Source organism: Raphanus sativus, chromosome 1 (genome assembly GCF_000801105.2).
Source record: "Raphanus sativus cultivar WK10039 chromosome 1, ASM80110v3, whole genome shotgun sequence".
NCBI lineage: Eukaryota > Viridiplantae > Streptophyta > Magnoliopsida > Brassicales > Brassicaceae > Raphanus > Raphanus sativus.
This window is the reverse complement of record NC_079511.1, coordinates 8,775,579-8,794,002: the sequence shown is the minus strand read 5'-3', so window position 1 is coordinate 8,794,002 and position 18,424 is coordinate 8,775,579. Positions and strand designations below refer to the sequence as shown.

The 18,424-nt window shown below is 37.3% G+C and overlaps 5 protein-coding genes and 2 non-coding genes across 8 annotated transcripts; 3 read left to right on the top strand and 4 right to left on the bottom strand.

Annotated features, from left to right (window-relative positions):
* Nucleotides 1-610: 610 nt before the first annotated feature.
* On the top strand, nucleotides 611-1,731 carry LOC108841276 (uncharacterized). The gene has a single exon (XM_018614050.2). It carries the CDS (start codon nucleotides 950-952, stop codon nucleotides 1,535-1,537), a length of 588 nt encoding a protein of 195 aa, XP_018469552.1. The 5' UTR covers nucleotides 611-949; the 3' UTR covers nucleotides 1,538-1,731.
* An 863-nt stretch (nucleotides 1,732-2,594) lies between these two features.
* On the bottom strand, nucleotides 2,595-4,075 carry LOC108852198 (uncharacterized). Of its 2 annotated transcripts, none has more exons than XM_018625705.2 (6): nucleotides 3,919-4,075; nucleotides 3,486-3,622; nucleotides 3,353-3,393; nucleotides 3,016-3,084; nucleotides 2,870-2,926; nucleotides 2,595-2,801 (listed from the first exon to the last, which is right to left on the bottom strand). In XM_018625705.2, exons 2-6 carry the CDS (start codon nucleotides 3,601-3,603, stop codon nucleotides 2,727-2,729), a joined length of 360 nt encoding a protein of 119 aa, XP_018481207.1. In that variant the 5' UTR covers nucleotides 3,604-3,622; nucleotides 3,919-4,075; the 3' UTR covers nucleotides 2,595-2,726. The 2 variants fall into 2 exon arrangements, with proteins under 2 accessions (XP_018481207.1, XP_056865469.1); XM_057009489.1 differs by having other exon boundaries at nucleotides 3,959-4,071.
* Nucleotides 4,076-4,652: 577 nt separating this feature from the next.
* TRNAL-CAA (transfer RNA leucine (anticodon CAA)) lies at nucleotides 4,653-4,736 on the top strand. The gene has a single exon. It is a non-coding gene; the product is annotated as a tRNA-Leu (tRNA).
* A 1,647-nt stretch (nucleotides 4,737-6,383) lies between these two features.
* Nucleotides 6,384-6,474, bottom strand: LOC130497852 (small nucleolar RNA Z161/Z228). Its single transcript, XR_008936874.1, has one exon. It is a non-coding gene; the product is annotated as a small nucleolar RNA Z161/Z228 (small nucleolar RNA).
* Nucleotides 6,475-7,194: 720 nt separating this feature from the next.
* On the bottom strand, nucleotides 7,195-8,816 carry LOC108850413 (protein PXR1). The gene is made up of 4 exons (XM_018623954.2): nucleotides 8,440-8,816; nucleotides 8,203-8,355; nucleotides 8,044-8,114; nucleotides 7,195-7,636 (listed from the first exon to the last, which is right to left on the bottom strand). The coding sequence occupies exons 1-4, from the start codon at nucleotides 8,716-8,718 to the stop codon at nucleotides 7,324-7,326; spliced, it is 816 nt and encodes a 271-aa protein (XP_018479456.2). The 5' UTR covers nucleotides 8,719-8,816; the 3' UTR covers nucleotides 7,195-7,323.
* Nucleotides 8,817-9,002: 186 nt separating this feature from the next.
* On the top strand, nucleotides 9,003-10,744 carry LOC108833646 (uncharacterized). The gene is made up of 6 exons (XM_018607059.2): nucleotides 9,003-9,373; nucleotides 9,480-9,679; nucleotides 9,896-10,036; nucleotides 10,139-10,219; nucleotides 10,320-10,444; nucleotides 10,547-10,744. Exons 1-6 carry the CDS (start codon nucleotides 9,151-9,153, stop codon nucleotides 10,593-10,595), a joined length of 819 nt encoding a protein of 272 aa, XP_018462561.1. The 5' UTR covers nucleotides 9,003-9,150; the 3' UTR covers nucleotides 10,596-10,744.
* Nucleotides 10,745-14,750: 4,006 nt separating this feature from the next.
* Nucleotides 14,751-17,042, bottom strand: LOC108839430 (HVA22-like protein h). Its single transcript, XM_057009456.1, has 7 exons — nucleotides 16,867-17,042; nucleotides 16,243-16,284; nucleotides 16,059-16,157; nucleotides 15,913-15,969; nucleotides 15,770-15,833; nucleotides 15,484-15,693; nucleotides 14,751-15,359 (listed from the first exon to the last, which is right to left on the bottom strand). The coding sequence occupies exons 2-7, from the start codon at nucleotides 16,272-16,274 to the stop codon at nucleotides 14,892-14,894; spliced, it is 930 nt and encodes a 309-aa protein (XP_056865436.1). The 5' UTR covers nucleotides 16,275-16,284; nucleotides 16,867-17,042; the 3' UTR covers nucleotides 14,751-14,891.
* Between the last annotated feature and the right edge of the window lie 1,382 nt (nucleotides 17,043-18,424).

The window sequence follows — 18,424 nt, the reverse complement described above, 5'->3', positions numbered from 1 at the left end:
ATGCTTTCTATATTATAATGTCCACGATGGAAAACAACTACTATTCAATGTCTTCTTCCTTGGTATTCTTTTTATGGTAGGCACATGCAAACGATGCATGAAGACCGACCAATCCTATTCAGGGAAAGCCTCACCACAACGATGAATGGCTAGTGTAGTGCCACGTAATCAAGATCTACGGTGAACGATAACTGGGACCCATACTTTCCCTCCACGTGAGGTCACCAAGGAAGAAAGCCACCGATGATACCGACGTGTATGGTCAAGATCTACCTAAAAACAGATCCCGTGTTAGACGGTTCAGATTCTCTAAACGGCTATTGTAATACTAATTTCAAGATCCAACGGCTTAGGTATAATCGGCGGTGACCGTCCTACAAGGTATCTCGGGACTTGTACTGCATTGCGCAATTGGAATGTAAACTTGAAGCTATTTGCTGCGACATTTCTGTGTAAAAACAAATAAATACTTAAAAAACATTAGATTAAAAAATACGCATTATTATTGGTGGTTTCCACTATAAAAAGAAAACAGCTGGGCCAATGACAAACAACATCTGTCCTCTCGAGGTTAGGGTTCTTTAGAGAGAGAGAGAGAGAGAGAGAGAGAGAGAGAGAGAGAGAGAGAGAGAGAGAGAGAGAGAGAGAGAGAGAGAGAGAGAGAGAGAGAGAGAGAGAGAGAGAGAGAGAGAGAGTTTACATCTTTGACGAACAATCCTTTGGATCTTGTTCTGGAAGATTGATCATTATTAATATGTTCTAGAAAACCTTCGTTTTATCACTTTCTTTATAAAACACTGGAAGTTTATTAACTTATAGGGTTTTCGATCGTATTATTTGGTAGATCGTCGCCATTAAAAAGAATAAATCTGTTTTCCCCTTGTTTTTATTGTTCAATATCTTTCATAAACTACCCTCTTTTCTTGAAACTGTATTAAAGAAAATTTCAATGGAAACAATATCAGTGCAACGTTCGTCACCGGGTAAGCAGGTTTCTGGTATGAGGCCATTCAAGAACCCAAGAAGAAGGAGTTCTCGTGGTTCTCTTTCGAGATCCGGAGGAAGTTTGGTAATCCCTACTAACCCAGCCTCGTCTTGGGGATCTTCGTCGGCGTATCCTCCGCCGCCTTCAAACTACTCGCAGCCTCCTCTTCTCCCTCTTCCACGTGTCAACAGCTCAACTCTTCCTCTGCAACGCGTCAACAGTTCTCGCACACGTGTGAACAGCTCTACTCTTCCTTGCGCTCAGACAAGAGCAACGTCCACTGAAACACAGCAGAAGAAAGTAAACTATGTTGAATCTGTACCGAGATTGACTAGAACCGGCTCGGTTCCGGTCTGGTCTAACCACCCGCGTGATTTCCCTAAAGGATTTGATGGTTATCCTGGTCCAGCAATCTTGCTGCTATCTCCTCCACCGAGTAGTTTGCCGATGCCCAAGTTTTCGATCAAATCGAAGCTTCGTTGCAACGCAGAAGCTGCAGGCAAAACTGACGTAGCAACCGATAACATCCGGCGAGTTTTACAGCTCGGGTGAAAGGTGGTGCTACTGCTACGCAACGTTGATGATATTACAATAAAATAAACCCATGGGCTTGTGCCAATGTGCCTATCTTATTTTTAAAAGTGATAGAGCTCTCTCCTTTTGTGTGATTTGCTAAGCCGTAACTTTTTTATAAGGCTCCGTTGACACAAAATATTCCTTTGCCGGAAATATAATTTTTCTTTTTATACTGTATCCTTTCTCTATGATGATTATTCCAAATACTAATAAGAAAAAGTTCAAGATGATTAAATAAATTATAAGTTAAATTAAGATTAAGTGAGGGTTATTGGTTCTAGTAGTTTAATGGATTTATAAATCCTCATTAGATTTAGAAATCTTCCATAAATCTAATGATTTTCAAATCAAACAAGTGGATTTGATAATTTACTGATATATATGAATTGCAAAATCAAAATAACTGAATTGTTATAAATGAATTTATAAGTAGACCTATGAGTTTAGGAGAAAAGATGTTTGGGTCTGGGAAATTTGTTATAATGTTCAAAACCGTAAGTAAGTTAGGCATTGAGTTAGCACTATGAATTGGCTAAATTTTCTCAATTATCTTCCTAAGGCTATTGGCCAAATGTAATTTAACATCTGTTGAGATGTTGGTCATATAAATATCTATAGTTTCTGATGAGGTTGCAGGCTTGCAGCACAAACCAGAACTCATTATACGTGGAAGAGCCAAGCCAATATTCATCTTGTCATGCCACACGTAAAATAATGAAAAAAACCAAAAATACAAATCCAATCAAAATACCAAAGTTATGTTCAATATTTGTTTCTTTGTATTTTTATCTTTAAAACATTTCAAAATCCATTCAAATACAATTTCAAATCAAATCCATACACAAATCATTGCTAGTGAAATAACACACTTGATTTTAAAATTTATTTATAAATCATAAAATCAATAACAGTAGATTCAAATATGGATTTTAAAATCATATAACCAATAACACTGAATTTGGATTAAATTTTCAAACCCACTAAAATATATAAACCAATAACACCCTCTAAGGTTTTTATTATGAGTATGACATTTGCTAATTAACTCGTAACATAAATGGAAGAATCAATAATAATACATAATGGTTTTGATCATGACATAGAGCATTGAGTTCGTAACATAAATGTAAGAACACAAAACTGGCTGGAGAATGTAGTAATAATCTCAACCTTCTGTAAATCTATGTCCACAATTGGGGCAAGTATAATATGTTGTTTGTCCTTCGTCTGCTGATCTTGTCTGCAAAAAAAAAAAATAATAAGAAAAATCAAGATGAAGACAAAGAAGTTGAAAAGCTAATAGCTTACCTGTCTGGTCGTGTAAACAAGCTCAGGGTGCTGGCATTTCTCGCAGGCCTTTTTGATCTGCAAAGAGAATCATCAAAAATCAAAAGTCAAGAGCCTGAAAAGAAAAGCGTACTATGTTTATGAGAAAGTAGATCTTATTTATAAACCTTTGGGAGCTCAGTATCTTCCTGTGTTTTTTCACCAAAGAGAGATATTCCAAGTTCTCTTCTGATATCCTACAAAAAAAAAATCAAAGGTCGATGAGTTGTATTCCAGCTCGATTACTCCCAAAAGATGAGAAGGAAAACACTCTGAGAAACCCGTTTAGACTGCATATGATGCAATGTTCTTGCAAGAATAACAAAAGCAGTGTCCAGTTTTGTCTGTGTTCACACTGTCTACTAAGACCAGCGGAAGCGGAAAGAAATCAAGAGCGAACTCTTTGCTACTCAGTAAACAGAAACCAAAAATGCGATTGCTTGTGAACAACACATAAAAGACTACCTCATCAGAAACTACGTAAGCTATATCCTTGCCAATGATATCTGGAAAAAACAAATGACGTATTAAAAGCATAATCAAAGGATTAACTAAAAAACTGTTTGATTCGATTGAACAAAATACAAAACGAATATACCTTGAGCATTTCGCGTTGTTTTGCAAAGTGGACACTCCGCATACTTGCTTGATTTCAAAACCAGCATCGTTGAGCACATATTGCAGAACAAGAAACCGCTTTCCCGAGATTTCTGCATTACGACAACCTTTTTGCACCTGAAAAAAGGAACAAGCAAAAAACATAAGTTCAATGCAAATACAGTTACAGAAACCAAAGTCAATGGGGGAACAGAGCTCAATGGATTTACACGAGGAAGGAAGGATTACGATAACAATTTGAAGCACGAATTAGAGACTAACAAAACTATTAGAGTCTACAGAAACACAATCAAAACCCTAAAAAAAGAACTTAAAACAAAATAAAACTGAGCAGCAAAAAAATAGATATACAGCTAAGAATAAAAATCAAACGAGTATCTGAAAACAGGGGCAGGCATGTGGCGTGAACTTACTGAAAGTCAAATTTTCAGAGCAGATAAAGAGAAACTTTACGAGTAGAGTGAGTGGGAGATGGAAGGATTTTAGGGTTGGGAACGGGGATGAGTGGAGAGAAATATGGTTTACGGTTCTCGGCGGCGGAGATAAAAGACAGACACCAGTAAGAAGAAAATAATGAAGGAATGTACAACAAATATAATGGGCCAAAAGCCCAAAATAAGCTTTTATTAATCTTCAGCTCCTTTTACTTTGTCTTTGTATGTTTCAGCTTATGATTTTTACTTCTCTGAATTATCCACAATTTGGAGCAATGCAAAGTCCTTGAATTGGCTAGGCAATGCTGAAACCTTGATACAGATTCAAACACCCAATCTTTCGCTTCCAAATAACTTTTCGCTGTGTTCAATGTGCATATTTATTTCGCGCCTTATCCTTACAGAATAATAAATCAAATCTAACTTGAAGAGCGGACGATCTACATATCTCCACAATTCACACACACACATATATATATATATATAGCAGAGAGACAGACATCTCACAAGTGACAGAGCAATGGAAGAAGCGGCGCATCCTTACGTTCCGACTCGGAAACTCTTCAAATCCCACTTGTGCATTTTAGCATAACTTGAATAAGGCTCGTTGAAACTTCCATACATAATATTTTGTCATCATTGTTCGGGTCATTAGCAAATGCAAAATACTTTTTTGTTATTATCTACGTTGTAGATACTGTTTAATCAAAAATGTCAGGATGGCCGAGTGGTCTAAGGCGCCAGACTCAAGTTCTGGTCTTCGAAAGAGGGCGTGGGTTCAAATCCCACTTCTGACAATTTTTGTTTTATTTTTTCCTCCAAAACTATCAGACTTTTGTGGACCTTTCGGCCTTACCTATGGTAAATAAGGTTGGCTAAACGGTCTGACAATGTTTATCGTCAAGATTGGATATTAGTCTCTTTCAGCTCATAGTAAGAGGATTGGTTATCCTACCATGATATACAGATTGCTGCCCAATTGAGAAGATCTCTCTATCAATGTACCATCTATATTGGCCAGAGTAATGGCAATGAATTGCCAAAGATAAAGGAACCTTTTTAGTAAAAATATATATCTAAAACATAACTTGTATTCGGATTACATAATGCTAAATTTATACTTGTTCCACTATACATGACTCATCACACAAAACCATCACAAAGTTATTAAACTACATTTGATTATCAAATGGAAGTTTCAAGATCTGAATTTAGATTTAAGTTATGAGACCATAATGTCATTAATTTCTTTCTCTATGCCCTTAAGTCCACACAGGTAGACATTATGTGTTGTCTTTCTTCAACAACTCCCATAGCTCAGCTGTTGCATATTGTGCCATTCTGGTTTACATTTTCATTTTCTATTAGTTTCAATCACAATCATGTAGTGAGAATAAGATGTTGAAGAAGTGACAGAAAACATAGCATTCGAAGTAGTGGATTTGATAAGGAAATGAAGATGGGAGAAAATTTCAAGGGAGTTTAAAAGGGAATCAAATGGAGAGAGATATGAGAGGCTTTACAAGAAATTAGTTTTTTGTTTTGTTAGATGAGGTTTGAAGAAGAGAGTATCTTCGTTGATCAAAGCTGTTTCTTGAATGCTAAATTTATAGCATGTTTTTTATTTATTTTTATATCTCGAGTATTTCAAAAAATCGACAGAAGTATCTTTCAAACCACAAATACGCCATAGAGACGATTGGGTCGAGTAATTTATTTTGTCAAGTCACTGTTTTGTCACTGGATAATACTTGAGAATACAATGTTGTTTTGTCAAGCTGGCACAATGGACTTTAACAAAGAAGGGCTATACAATTGAATGAGATGTTAAAACACTAAAACACCAAACAGCAATGAGCAATCGATGGCAACAAAGTCTATTCTGTGCTGAATTCAAACAAAACCAAAGGGCTTCATCACATAGTTGAATCTTTTGTCTATGACAAACAATTGCTCAGCTTCCGTAAAGCTTCTTCACCACTTGATCCATCAGAAAAAAAAAAGAGAATATTAAAATTATTACACTTAAAGCTCTACAGTCTTCTTCACAATACCTGAAGACAATGATTCTAATGTAGATGCCAAACGTTTTAAAGAATCATAAATTCAGTGAGATTATAACGATTTTCATCCTATACATTACAACGTTCACTTACACAATCCCCTAATATCATTAACTTAGATAATTAATATTTATTAATTGTTGTTCCTTATCGCTTCAGACATATAAAAAGTTCCTCCAATTATATGAGATAATCATCGAAACTCTATTTTACAATCATTCAGACTCGTTTGGAATATGTCTGAAGATGGAAGCAATCAAAGATTGAACAGAAGCGAAGCGATACGAATATCTTTTGTATAGAAGATAATTTTAAAAAATACGAAGAAACAAATTTATGGTTAATAAAACTGAAAAGTAAAATTGATAATGAGGAAAGCTTATTCATCAGAGAAAAGCGATCGGTACATCAATCGACACATAGTCTCAGACGACCGTCGTGAGAATTTTAGATCAAATCTCATCACTTGAATATTCTACTTCCTTCACATTCCAAGAAAGAACAAAAACTAATCAATTTTCTTTCGAAATATAAAACGAGATCAAAGAAACGGGACGATAAAAAAAGAGAGACGAGAGGAACAAGTTTCTAACCGGCGATGACGTTTAAGAAGACTAGGTGGCCTTTTAAAGGATGTTGGTGAAGCAGCAACATGCCTAGGGTTTAGTTGCGCATACCGTACGGCATCGTTTAAAATTAATGGGCTTATTTAGTTGTCAACTTATCGACATTCATGGCCCATTACTTTTAGCTTCTGTTCTTGTAGGATTCTAAAGTGGTTTGAAAGAAAAAAAGTTCTAAATAGATCGAGGATTCAGTGTTGAATCTGATTTGTGTTTTAACAGTATAGAAGTTCTTTTTGTATAGTTACTAAAGGGGTTTGGAATAACTTGTATGGATGGTTGACAAAAAAAAAAAAGAAAACTAAAAGAGACTTGAAACAATTTCAAACTTTGAAAGAAACATTTCATTATGAACCTGCAGAACAGTAAGGGTTTATCAAAGATCTAGAAAGATAATAAAGCTGGTAGGTATAAAGGTCATATCGACAACCCTTGTAATAGACGTTCTTAAGTGTACAAATAGGGTTTTGATCAACTCATAATTAAAGACGATTTCAAAGAAACACACTCAGAGAGTCAGAGCTATCAATGGTGAAAGAGAGAAAACTTGAAGAATTAAATCAGTTGAAGGGATTAGAAACAAACTCTGCCATTACTTTTATCGAATTCGACTCAGAGACAACTTAAGTCCTAAAACACAATTAGATAGAGTTTCAAATCACAGGACGAGATTTCTGAGTATTTTTAAAATTCCAACTCTACTTGGCTCTTGCCTTCTTATTAGAGAGACTGCTAACAATGAAATCATCATCATCATCATCAGAATCCTTCTTCCGCTTCTTCGTGGTTGGTTTCGAATCATTTCCTTTCTTTTTGCCTGACAAAGCTTCAGACGACGGTTTTTTAACTTCCTTCTTCTCGGCCACTAGTGATTTGGAGCCGGTTCTTGGGGCACTTCTTGGGGTGGAAGGTGCAGATTTTGTAGGAGAGCTGAGCTTTCCAGTCTTTTGCAACTTCTTCTCAAGAACTTTCTTTGCCTCTGCAGCTGGAAGCAACCCTGACTCCATCATCCTGAGATTATTAAAAAAAAAAGGGTTCTTCAAACAAGCAGAGCAATCTCATGCATACCATAAACAGAACCCACACAACAACCATCAGAGATGTAATGTAATAATAATGCTTTGTGTTGTTGGTTTGAAAGGACTCGCCTTTCCGTATCAACAATGTAAGTCACGTTCAAATTACATGTGACCTTTAGTGCTAGTGGTCAGCACACACAAGAGACAGTCGAGAAAAAAAAGCATGCATTTAACAAGCCCCAAAGGAAAACAGAATACTACTACAAGTCTTCAACTCAAACATAATAATCAGCTTCACACTAAAATTATAAACATTCTAAGTTGCTCATCTTATCGGTGTTCCCATTAGGAGTTGCACAACAATGTAGGCACATAAAGGAAGGAATAGAAAGGCCTCACCAAATCTTAGCCATTTCGCTAGTTGGAACTTGCTTGTGAAGTGACTCATAGAAAATCCTAAGTGGATCTCTCTGCAGAATTACAAAAAAAAATCAACAGTCAAAAAAACAAATTAGCAAAAAATATCAGGAACAGTGCAGAAGAAAAAAAAAAAGGCACCTCCTCAGGTTGGTCTCTCTTCTGACCAGGCAAATCATAAACTTTCTTCTCCTTCTTCTTCTTCACATCTCCTTCTTCTTTTTTCTTCTTCTTTGCCTCTTCTTCTTCTTTCTCTTTCTCTTTCTCCATCTTCTTTTTCTTCAACTCTTTCTCCTAATAGACACCAAACACAATCCTTCATCAAATCCCTCACCATCCTAATACTTACCAAGGATAGAAATTTTTTAAAAAACGAACCTTTGAGACGACGCCAGCAGATGAATTCCTCTTGGAAAGAGGCTTGTCATCGTCGTCTTCTTCAGCAATCTCCTTCTTCTTCACTGGCTTTGGGCGAGACCCAGATAAAGATGACTTGATGGGTTTGTCATCATCGTCTTCGTCCTTCTTCAATTTCCTCGAAGCTGACGAACCAGCATTGTTGGCGTTTGTGGGCTTCTTCTTAACCAATGAACCCAAGCTCTTGTTATCGTCGTCAGCCTCCTCTTTCTTCACTGCTTTAGCATCATCCGATGTCATCCTTCCTTCTTCTTTCTCCTACCAACAAGCTTTGGGGGAGATTTCAGACGGAAACCGCTGTCGTGTGTTTCCCCCTTGGGTCAGGTCAGTTATGCCCTAATCCGAAACCAAGGGAACCTGAAACGGCGTCGTTTCAGTCCTCTCAACCAAAAAAAGGAAAATCATAATTCGTTAAATCGAACCGAAATTAGCCGGTTCAGATAAGAACCCGGTTATATTATATGAACCCGGAAAGAGAGACGTAGCTGCAAGTTAAGTCGTTAGAAAAAAAAAAAACAGAAACTATCAACGGCAACTCTAGCTTCCCCCCCACACCACGTGTCCTCAAGTGGCTTTGCGTTAAGACATATGCAGATTCGTTCCCCACTAGTAATTGTGTGAATTATTATTATTAATCAGAGAGAGAGATAAAGATTTGAGGGAATCTGAACGATGAAGGCGGAGAAGAGTCCGATTCAGACAGTGATGTCGTGGATTCGACGTCAACCGCCCAAGGTTAAGGCGTTTTTCGGTGTGGTTACGGCAATGACGGTGCTCGTCTTCCTCAAGGTCATTGTCCATGAGCATGACAACCTTTTCATCGCTTCCGAGGCTGTCCATGCCCTTGGCATCTCCCTTCTTATCTACAAGCTCACCAAGGAGAAGACTTGCGCTGGTTCGTTAATTATTACATTTCCCTCGCTCTTGTTGTGTTCTCTAATCCTTTGATCCTCGATCCTTGTGATCGAAACATTTTTTTTGATGATGATGATCATCGACAGGGATCTCTCTCAAGACGCAGGAGTTAACGGCTCTGTTTCTGGCCGTGCGGTTGTATTGCAGCTTTGTCATGGAATTTGATCTTCACACGTTACTTGATTCTGCTACGTTGTTGACGACTCTTTGGGTCATCTATATGATCCGTTTCAAGCTTACACCCACTTATATGGAAGACAAAGACAACTTTCCCATCTACTACGTTGTAAGTTTGTTACCATCTTGTGTGTGTTAGATTTAAGGGAAGTTCTGTTTCAGTACATTGCTTACGTCGAGGCTAATTATGCTTAAAGGCTCTGTGATTTATTTTGTTAGGATCATCGGTATTTAACACTCGCTTAATCATTTATTAGAGGAGTAATAATATATTTGATCATTAAGAATCTTGAAGCCAATTTAATATTTGGTTTGTTTGGACCAGGTAGTCCCATGTGCTGTTGTATCACTCCTCATTCATCCATCGACGCGTCACCACATCATAAACAGGCTCTTTTGGGCATTTTGTGTTTATCTTGAAGCTGTTTCAGTTCTTCCTCAGTTAAGAGTCATGCAGAACACTCAGGTATTTTTTTTTCATTTTACGTGCTTTGTATATTTAAATATAAGCACGTTGTGTCTGAATCTTCCTTGAATAAATGTTTATGCATGTCATATATACTCTCAGATAGTGGAACCATTCACAGCACATTACGTATTTGCTTTGGGAATCGCTAGGTTCTTGAGTTGTGCACACTGGATCCTTCAGGTTCTTAGAGTTTACATTTTTAATATAAACTCTTTAATCATCACGTTTATCGCATTTTACAGTTTCTGAAAGGATTATATGAAACGTACGCGTCGTGTAGGTGTTGGATTCAGGAGGGAGGTTACTGACTGCACTAGGGCATGGATTGTGGCCTTTAATGGTCCTTCTCTCTGAAATCATCCAAACCTTCATTCTTGCAGATTTCTGCTATTACTATGTTCAGAGGTAAACCATAAAATCATATATATAACGAGCGATGTATTATTATAGATACTATTGTTGAAAAATGTCTAAATATTTGGAACGTTTATCTGGTTTTGGGGACAGTTTAATGGGTGGACAGCTTGTTCTTCGTCTTCCATCTGGTGTGGTGTAAGAAACTTGAGCTTGTATGGAGCTTCTTTATCATGATCATAGACTTTTGAGATATAGTTTTACATATATTTGCTAGCAAATAACAGAAAGAAACCTTGATCGCAAGAATTAATTTGTCTAATAATGTCAATTAATCAGTTTTTCTTGTGATGACGTTCATATAATTTGAACTTAATAACGCTGTAACGTTTCTCTGTGGAAGACAGCAAGAAGTGAGGAGTACGTTTGTTTGATTACAGAGTGTTTCCGCAGTATGAATTTTCAGTGAAACATGCACAGCCCGTGGATCGGACCTCAGTATCAAACAAGTCATTATCCTCTTTTAATTCATGAAGCCTTGTATCACAGTTTACATACACACAAACAAATCATTCATGATGCTACGGGAATATAAACCACCAAGTATAATACCAAATTTGATTGTTGAAATATATGATGACAATGTTCAAAACCTAAAAATTGTTGTTGATAAGAGAGAACAAGAAGAAAAAGTATCCGAGTTATTTTAGAATAACAAAAGAAGAAGGAAAGGTCAAAGGTAACATGATATTGATCACATCCTTTCTTTCAAGTTTGACTAAACGTTGAAACAATCATGATCATGAACAATCTGGTCTTCACGTTCTTGGTGATACCTATAACGCTATAACTAATCGATGACTTGTTGAAAAAGTTAATGCAATCTGAGATAGCTTCACTGCAGTGCGGATGCGAGGAGTCGTACGAATTACTTCATGGTATATTCGGCGTCTCTAGCTCTCAATGCTATTGCCAGAGTATGCGGTTATGTTTCGGCGCAGGGTGGCAGAGGAAGAGAAGGAGGAGGGGGGGAAGTGTGAAAATGATCTTCACGAGAATCTTACGAAATTTGGTGAAGAGCTTCATGGGATGACGACAACCCTATGAAAGTCTTGTTGTTGCGGTTATGATAACGATGATGGCTAAATTGTTCATTTGTATGAATGGTGGAGTGTGAGTGTGTAACAGGACGAGTTCTTTGAGATCTTTTGCATAGTTTGGTGTACATCACAAAGTTTCTTATAGTCTGTCTCGCATATGTAGACTTGTTTATACACGTCGTAAAGGGTTGTTAGGCCTTTTCATAAATTTATCTTCTTGACACTCAACAGCTATTATATTATTTAAACTAGAGTGTTTTGATAAGGTATATTTGAATAGAATAACTACCGAAATACGAATTCCTTTGATATGATTTTGCAATTTTAGCTAATGAATTTACAATAGCGTTTTCTGCTGGAAAATGATAATCAATCTTGAAATTTTGGGGAAAAAAAATTCAAAATCTTATAACTCTTTTAGCGTAGTCGAACAGTTTGGCCATACTCATGGGTCTTCAATCATATATAGAGGGTCTAACTATGACAATATCAAACTTGAATTCAACTAAAGCAGAAATGTAAATAAGATTAATTCGATCTGCTTAATGGTGTATACGCTATAAGGAGTACATGTTACAAGAAGGATCTAGCTTGTTCTGAATTAGAGACCTTTCCGTGATTTATTTCAAACATAGCCAACGATAGCCCAATGCATTTTCTAATAGGCTAAAAAGTTACAAAATATTAGTAGTTGCCTAGTTGGTCTGACCAACTAGGTCTATTTAAGTCCATATGGGAAACTGCTGACTAATATTGTACGCCAAATTGCTTATTTTGTCAGCTGATCAAAGTTTTTGTAGACTTTGGCAAATTAGTAGACGTACTACATCAAACTGAAATCTTATCAATTATAAACAGCTAGACCATTTACAGTAGGATTTCTACGGAAAAGTTAATGTTATGTCATTGTACTTCTACATTAACTTGACATGATATGTATAAACCGTGAATTTCTTTAAAGGCATCTTCGTAAACTCACATAATCAGTGATAAATTAGCTAGGGAGGTATATAAATATTTGACGAGGATGGATGCTGACAGTTATAGTGGATATTATTCCATTCAAACACACTCCACACACCAAAGGTGTATTTTCAATATATAGTCTATTTTATTTTTCCATTCGAGAATTCTTTAAAAATGGTCTTTCATATAACTAATGCACGTTCCTTCTGATTTATTCCTGAATTCTTTAAAAATGGTCTTTCATATAACACCATCTTTATTGATGTTCCTTAGCAAAACCCTTATGAAGGAAAATGTGGGAATTGAGGAGGAAAGAGAAGGGAAAAGCTCTTATTTAAAGGCTGGCCCTTACTTTCTACTGAACAAAAAAAAACAAAAACACAAAAAATCTTTAGTTAAGGGACAAAGTCCAGTCCCTCTAATAACGATGCCCTAACTAATGCACGTTCCTTCTGATTTTTTCCTGGCGATATGTGCTTCTGAGATACTAGCATACCATACTTCACTTAGCAAGTTAGCATCAAACAATAATAGTTTTTTTTTTGAAACTTTAAATTCTCAATATTAGTTTACTTTGAGATTTTGTGTCAAGCGATCTCAACGTACCTATGACCCTCAGTGATATAGTTTCTGATATCGCTTTGTTTCATCGATTCGAATGAGAGAGAACTTATGTTTTTTCTATTTCTTTTTAGAGTTTCTAAAATTAATTGCAGAAGTTGAAAGCAAGAAAAAAAAATAAACATCATTACAATGACGATTGAATAAATTTAACATATTTTAAAAAGAAATACAATGACGATGATGATGGTCATTATGTCGCTGGCTTATTTAGATACAATCAAGTTAACATGAACAAAGATCAAAAGTAGTTCACAAAGAAAAAAAAACAACGATCAAAAGCATATTAATCACCACCACCATTTTCCACTTAGACATTTTGTTGTCACAAGAAAAATAAAATAAAATTATTTGTTGGTAGAGATGCCGAGAACTCCAGCCCAGACTTGCGTCCTCACCTTTGCTCTCTGCGGCTGACTAGCAAACGAACCACCGCTTCCGCCGCCGCTATTACCACCACCGTTACCGTTTCCACCGGCAGTTGTTGAGGATTGGCCACTTGGGTCGCTCATGGTTTTGTTTCTTGTTTTGTCTCTGACTCTCTATGGACTCGTCGGTGCTAAGAGTGCTCACACAGAAGTAAACTAAAGGGGTAGATAATTATAGATAGTCGAGGGTTGAGAGGGACGAATAATGGAATCTTTTTTTCAACATCTACCCTCATTTCCGATAGTGATGTTATTTGTAAAATGCTAATGCATGGTTAAATGTATCAAGTTGATACTATCAACCACCAATTAAAAAGTCACAACTCACGTTCAATTAAATCACTTTTTAATAACAATAAATGACAGTACTATGACAGTTCTGGTTGATCTTATCTTCGAGATGGAATCTAACGGTGAAGAAGAGTATTAGAAGACAAAGCCATTGGTGATATATATTATAATATATCTTTTTGAAAAATAAAATACGATAGATATATATTCTGCAAACAACACTATTTATTTATTTATTATGGTGCCGCCACACAACTAAACTGACCACTCCACCTCTATTATTGATGCCTTCACTCCTCAGCATGACGCATGCAGCATGACATCATTGATATGTTCATTTTAGAGTTAAGCTCCTCAATAATATTGATAACTGAGACATGTTGTCTTTGTGGATAGATGTTAATTCTTATTGATCGAAATCAATGGTTATAACATATTATGATAGAGGCATATTGATCTTGTCTTAACAGAAAAAAAAAACAAAAGATAGAAACATGTGAGAGGTAGAAAATACAACTATTTCAAATATGGATCCTAGACTTTATTAAAAAGTTGATCTGAGATAGTATCAACAAATCCGCTGTAGCACACAGGTTAATTTCAACTGATGAAATCTGGGTTCAAAGCCCGGCAGCGGAATATATATATTTTTTGTGTATAGATATTGCCTTCGGGCTGACTTTTTGGGTAGGTTACAACTGCAAGATCTCACCAAGTTGCTGTCGATTTTATTTCTGTGTATCATTTCAACCAAATCGACTGTTCGCAGTTAAGTTAATTTCGCTACAAAAATCCATCCTTTGACCTTCTCAAGTTTCTATATAGCTGGCTATATAAATTTAGAGGTAAAGTTAAGCAACGGATTCGCTGTAGCACACAGGCTCATTTAGTCATTTCAATGGTGGAATCCGGCGGGATATATTTTTGTATTTTAAAATCGAAAAGAAAAAGAAGTCTGAACAACAATTTACATCTGATTAAAACACAAATGAAACCATTTTCTCCCAACAAAATCAATTATTCTTGTTTACGTTGACTTCATAAGAAAGTCACCATAGAAAACAAAGACAAGAGTTTTGAACTTCTATGTTTTTACTGCTCTATTTTTTCCTTTAGAGTGTTCCCCGTTGAACGAGCTTTTCTCAGACTACCACGAGTGACCCTTATTGTTTCCTCCATTATCGCCTCTTTCGAAGATGACGCTCGCTGAATCTCTGACGCTGGTAACGCTGCAACGATCTCTAATTCTTTATTTGCCTCTGTTGTTGATAGTGGCTGTGCAGAATCAGCGTTTGGTTTAGTGGCGGGTGAAGGTGATGGCGGTGGGGAAGGAGTGAGTTTGGTTTGCGACACGCTGGGTTGTGCTTCCTTGGTTTCTGTCTGTTGTTGTGGCTGCAGCTGCTTCCGTGGCTTGACCGCTATAGGTTCTTTGGTTAGAAGCAGTGGTTTCTTAGGTTTCGGTCCTTGTAGACTAGCTTGAGGAGTTGAAGAAGCTGCTTGGCTCGTCTTAAGATCTGGTTGCTTCTGTTCCTCCTCTTTTGGTGCTGGCTGCTTCTTTTCCTAATTGTTAGGTAATATGACGAATTAGAAACAAGAGAAGTCCATAAACACCGTTGATTGTAGTACAAAGGAAGAAGATGAAAAGTAAATGATGCATGGAATCTTAGTAGGATATATTAATTACCTTGGGTAGTTGAGGTTTTGGTGTTGACTGTAGAGCAACAAAGTGGAGGATGTCAGTGAACCTAGTTTGTCCATAGGAAACAGCTTTCCTACAGTACAACACAGCCATATCACCAGCTTTGGTCCTAAGCTCAACCAAGTTGCGGTCAATTTCATTTTCGTGCTTTGCAACATATGGTCTAAAGAAAGAGTCATAAACGTAGGTAGTTCCCTGTGGAAATAAAAATAGAAGGAAATGCAATGAGATAGAGCTCCAGTGGATCTCACATTATACAAATAATACTTACTCTAGTCTTGGGGAACCAGAGATAGATGAAGAATGCCAGCTTTGCCTCGCAGTAGAGCGGAACCCTTGATGAAAACAGGACGTCAGTATATATATACATCTCAAATTCTTCTGAAAGTATTTTCTATAAGCAAGAACACCAACCAGGAAGCAAAAGTATCCCCAACTCTTTCGAAAATAGTCAAAGCCGCCACCAAAATCCTTCAAAAAGAGGGGAGGATAAGAGTTTACTTTTACACAAGAAAAAAAGCTGAAAGGCAAATAAGAGAGAGAAGAGGGGAAAGACAAACCAATACTGGCACCAGAAACGAAGCTGTTGAATCTCAGGTTTATTCATCTCAATCGCTTTGTAGCACTCATAAGCAGGATACGCATATCCAAATACCATTCTGCCCCAAACAAATAGAAAAAAACTCACTATGACCAAAGAAGCATTACTATGGAACCTCAATGAGAAAAAGATGAGAGTCATACACAAGTCCTCTTGTTAGAAACGATCCAATCATTGTTTCACACCTGATAGAGAGAGATGAACCAACAAAGCAATAAGTGTTAAAACAGCATTGTCAATCCAAAAAAATTATTATCAACTATTAACTTTACAGATTCAGAACCAAAGATTTCAACAAACAATAAGCAACGTTTTATAACAAAGCAGAATCAATCAAGATAGCTTAGATTATCTAAACCAACTACACATACTGAAGCACAAGAAACCACTTGAATCCGAGAGGAATCAACGTTCCTTAATCCTACCTGGTAAAATGAGATTAGTTTCGGTGGCGAGATATGACTCGGGAAAACTAAAATGCCGTACATCAGAAGCAAAAGCAACGGACTAAAGTGAACGACACTGATTGTAGCTACCGATCTATTTTAGCAAATATTCATCATCATCCAGTCTTCGTATTTGGATTTGAAATCGAACTTACAAAAATCCCTCTACATATTTGAAAATCCATTCATGAAAAAGTAACCACAATATTGCATCTGATACAGAAACTAACAGCGACGAACTAATATTTAACGCCGATCGTTATTGACAAACACAATCTCGAAGATGAATCGATTTCTACTTGAACCGAATGAACACAATACCTCCTGAGAATGCAGTGGAATCGAAATAACTGCAGGGAGAGTTCGAGAGGAGCTGGTTTCGAGACGTCGGCGAAAGCAACGGACTGATCGGTGGGAATGCGGGTGGCGACCGTTACGCAGACGGCGGCGAGAGAGAGAGAGAGGAGAGAGAGCGGGGGAAAGAGACAAAATTATACTCCCTCTGTTTCATATTACTTGATGTTTTACCTCAATGCACAAATATTAAGGAAAACTATTTTTTATTTAAAATATTACTAAATTACAATTTAAAACTAATTTATTTAATTATAAATAGAAATAATAAAAATTCAATTGGTTACACAGTTTTTGATAAAGTTAAAGTTACATAGATTTGTGCAAACATCATCTATTATAAAACAACAAAACTTCTCTAAAACATCAAGTATATTGAAACGGAGGGAGTATAATGAAAGGAGAAAAAAAAAAGTAAATCAAAAGTAAAAATAATTTGTGGCTTTACTGAAGATACCAGCGGTTGTTTTAAATACTGTTTTGGTTTTTTCGTTACGAGTCCTTTTCACTTCTCTATGGGTTTAGTAATCAATCTCCTGTGGCTTAATCTTCTTTTTTTTTTGCCGACTGAAGTATTATTAAAAAGAAATATTTTACAATAGGTCCATAAGCGAACCAATAAAACGAGCAAACCGAAAAAGCCCACAACACACATAATCGGCTCCAAGCCCAAAGGAAAACCGAGACCCAAACCGCACCGCTTCACCGATCTCGCATCCCACGTATTGAGACCTCAACCACCGGAGAGACGCGTGCAGTTTCATCATCTCTAACGGCTGGAGCACACCGCCGGGGCCGCAACCGCAAAATCACCGGAAATACTAGTCACCCGCTCCATCCCAAACGGAGGCCGACGCTGAATCAAACACAAACAGAACCCACCGGAATCTCCGGGAGAAGAACTTCAACCACCGAAACCACCTCCAACAACAATATTAGAGGGATAGGGTTCGGCGGTTTTCATCAAAGACCCGACCTTCAGAGAGATGCCACCGGCACCGCCGAGATCTCCTCCGAATTCGGCCACCAACCACCATCTCGAAACACCCAACTCTCAGCTCGAGCACATCCATGGAATTCGGAAGCCAGCGACCAATACCGATAATGGAAACGGCACAGCTCCAGAGGCAAAGCCGGCGACGACGGATTACTGTGAAACTCCGCGCCCCAGAGGCAGATAAAACAAAAGCGAAAAAGAGAGAAACCCGACAACCCCTCTCGCCGATAAAACATGCAAACAAAAAAAAATTACAGAGGAACCGGACCGACGGTGGCTGTAAGCCACGCCGTCGACCGGAGATCGTAAAAACCACCGGAGTTTTAGTCAGAAGACAAAGCGATGTTTGTAGAGAGAGAGAACTATCAGAAAGACCTATACCATTGCCAGGAAATCTCCTGTGGCTTAATCTAGCGTACACTAACACTTTTATAGGTTAATCCCTTTGAGGTTTAAAACAGATGGTTGAGATCTGTGAGATCGGGGACATGGAGAATGAGAATCTACGCTGCTCGCTTTGTACCTTAT